The 3,436-nt window shown below is 33.9% G+C and overlaps 1 protein-coding gene across 2 annotated transcripts in view; it reads right to left on the reverse strand.

The window, feature by feature from the left end:
• Nucleotides 1-2,492: 2,492 nt before the first annotated feature.
• LOC106519494 (oxysterol-binding protein-related protein 3) overlaps nt 2,493-3,436 on the reverse strand; it is a 26,908-nt gene continuing 25,964 nt past the window's right edge. For both annotated transcript variants that reach the window (XM_014011199.1, XM_014011200.1), the window contains exons 21-22: nt 3,047-3,169; nt 2,493-2,949 (exon numbers count right to left, since the gene is read on the reverse strand). In XM_014011199.1, the coding sequence (XP_013866653.1) occupies nt 2,853-2,949; nt 3,047-3,169 (220 nt within the window). In that variant the 3' untranslated portion in view covers nt 2,493-2,852. The remainder of the gene's footprint in view (nt 2,950-3,046; nt 3,170-3,436) is intronic.

A 3,436-nucleotide genomic window follows, 5' to 3' on the forward strand; every position in this document is an offset into this window, starting at 1 on the left:
TATTGGAACTTTTCATTTTATTTTATCATTGTCATTTTATTGAATATTTAAGGTGTTTATTGTTTTATTGTTCTGGCTTATAATTAAGTTTTTTTTTTTAATATATAATAAACTTTTGGAGTCAACCTAATTCAAGATGGCTGCCTAATTGACTATCCTACACATAAACAAAAACAAAAAGGATGAAACGCAGTGAATTTTACAGATATTAAGCTAAAATTCAGTGTCAAATACTTCAAAAATGACAGTGCAACTTTCTGATTAAAAAAGATTTAAAGTGAAAATAACTTTATTTCGTCAACTTGTTTATGCATATATTAATTAAGTGATGTGAACGTTTGGAAAGAAAAGGCTTGATTTAAGTTAGTCCACGAAAAATAAAAAAATAAAATAAAAAATATAAATAAAAAGTGGTGGGGATTTTGCATTGTAAAGAGTTAAGTCTAACAATCTGGGCAACAACTTTTCTCCAATTCCTGCTCAACTAGCATAGCCTACCTGCTAACCAAAGASATTTTTGTTTATCTTTTATTTCTCCAAAGACAACGAGGAATTTTGCACATTTTTTTAACTCACTGGAGAGCATAAGCAGGCATGTTAGATACTTTAAATATTACAACTTGGTGAATTACCAGTGCAATATGACTATAAAAACAAACAAAAGTCAACTATGATAAAGTTTGATATTTGATGAAGTTATATAGTGATAGTTCTTTATGTTTTGATACAACCGTTTAAGCTTTGATGCCATAAAAGATTGATAAACTGTCAGTTCCCTAACAGTTTATTTGCAGTAGATCCTATTTCTGGAAATGTGAAATGTTTTCTGTTTTGTTTCTGTCTCAGAAAACCTACGTCCACAAAAGCCTTCAATTGGTGATGACTTCAGTTCTACAAAACATGCTTAGCAAATTTTCTGTTCAGGCTTAAAACACACTGTTTTTAAAGTTTTATGGTTTATTGTGTACTTTCTATGAAAAATTCAAATGGGGTAAAAAAAAAAAAAAAAGAAGTGACTGATGACAAACTACCCAGGTACTTATAGTTCACAGTTAAGAGTTTTACAAGTCAGGTTATTGTAATGCTTTGAAAATGTGTTTTGTTGTGGGACGCCAGAAACATGTATTCTTTTGAGGCAATGAGTTTGCACACATTTCTAAGTAAAGTCCACTTATTGCATTTTACAGTGTAAAAGTTTTGTATTTCTTGTGTTTCACATTGGCCTTTTGTTAAGATGCTAAGGATAGCAATTTTTAAAAAATAAAACACTGAACCTTGTGAACATATCTTTTGTTGTACTTTATTCATATGAGGTAATCGGTTTCCTGGATTCTGCTAAATAAACCACAGTTTGTGTAAGTTGGACTAACTTAATAAGTTAATAAGTTTATTTTATCGCTATTTTTAAGTTAAAACAACTTTGCTAAACTAAGTTAAATTAACTTACCATGATTAGGTGCATACAACAAGGATTTAAGTACACTGAACAAGTATATGTTAAGTAAACAAAACACAAGAGTAATAGTTATACTTACTTAGATTTTTCAAGGCAATCGGTTTCCAAGATTTTTGTTTTTATAAGATCAACTTGTAAGATTTTAAAGTGCAAGTTCATGCAAAAAACATGAAATAACATGCTATTTTTACAGTTTGACTAAAATGGCTCCATTTCTCATTTTAAGATAATTTTAGTTTAAAACTCTGGCACAAAAACTGATGAGTGATACAGGATGGATTTAAGGAATGCTATAAACTTAATGTCTGTGTTGCTATCTGGGCATGAGCAGACATGCCTTTTTATTATTATTTTTTTATTGTTTTGCATTTTAGTTTTTTGGAGTCATTTGCTGTTTGCCAGCTGTGGCCACATGTTCACTCATCATGGGAGTAAATATCTATTCTAGGTCATTCTAAACCTCTTAACCAATATCATTCCGTTTGAGGACAGAGGAGAACTGGTGAATCAAACAAGTGTGTCGCTGAACAAATTGTTTGTATGCTGGCACAGGAAGACAACCAGCTGCAGTCAATCATGGTCACTAACGAGAAGTCGAGTCTCTGGTCTTGTGACATTAAAATAAATCCATTGAGGGAGCACCTCACTCCCTGAGAAGGCTGTCCAGCCGTTTCAAACTAGAGGCCAAGGAAAACATAAAAATGTGTGATGCAAATAAAATCAAACTGGTTAGAATATATATATATATATATATATATATATATATTTAGTTTATAGACTAAAAAAATAATTTGACACAAAAATTCTTCCTCCCGCCTGCTAAAAAAACCCCAATTCAGTCTCATTATAGACATAACTGAAGCAAGGCAGTGACTAAAAAAAGACACGAGGTCCTTAATTAAATGAAAAACTAATCCGTTTGTTTCTGATGTCAACAGAACTTCTCAGAGTGACTCAAAAGGGGAGAATACATGAGTGGGTTAAAACCTTCAGTAGAACTTTCTGGTCCTCCTTTCTTCAGAGAAGTATCATTCTGACATTATTCAGTGTTTTTTTTATTTTATTTTGCATAACAGCTACAGCAGTTCACTGAGTGCAGCACTACAGTAAAAAGGCACATTGGTGAAAGCAACCAAACATATGGATATGAAGTTTTAGTCTACACTGACATTCATTACAGTTTTAAGTGGGACTTTTACTCATAAGAACAGAAAAAAATAAGTGCTCCATGTTTTGAGTCCAATAAGAGGAAGCAGAAGGTCCATGTGGATTTGGGACACTGTGACACAGAGCGACCCAACCAGGTCAGGGCTCCGTGATGCTGGTCTCACTTCAGTTTTCTATACTTCTCTTTTTCTGATAACTTAGAGTTATTGGATGTGGTTAAACCTAGGGGTCACCACAACACAGGAAAGTCCATTTTATGGAAGCCGGGCTCTCTGCGCAGTTCCCAGTACATGTTGTTGTTCACCCACATGTCATCCTTGGACTTCCTGTCCACACAAAACACACAAAGTGAATATATCTGCGCTGGTAAAAATGTATCTGTCAGCATATTTCAATAGTTCAATTTTTTTTCTAAGTTTTTACTTGAAAAATCGTGGCTGGTGGATCATGTTGTTGTCCTGCAGCACTCTTCGCCTGTCCCTCTGGAGCTGCTCTAGCCTCTGTTTCTGCTCTTCGGCTCCGTCTGTGTTCCCCTCCTCCAGCAGCCTGGAGGAAGAACAGTAAATCAGTAAATCAGTGCAGGTTTGACCCTGTTAGCAGCCAGCGTTCATCTGATTTCACCCAAATATTACAGTTTTCTGTAAACTCAACACATTAATAATATAATCTCTGTTTACTGAGCAGTGGTATTCTTGTGATTTATTTGCCATGGTGATGGCTGCATCCCTGATTTCATGTCTGACGCAGTTAAAAACAACACTTTACTGAATTACCATAAAAATATGTTTTGTTGTTGTGCATTTGGTGTATTAT

Source organism: Austrofundulus limnaeus, unplaced genomic scaffold (assembly GCF_001266775.1).
Source record: "Austrofundulus limnaeus strain Quisiro unplaced genomic scaffold, Austrofundulus_limnaeus-1.0 Scaffold78, whole genome shotgun sequence".
NCBI classification, from domain to species: domain Eukaryota; kingdom Metazoa; phylum Chordata; class Actinopteri; order Cyprinodontiformes; family Rivulidae; genus Austrofundulus; species Austrofundulus limnaeus.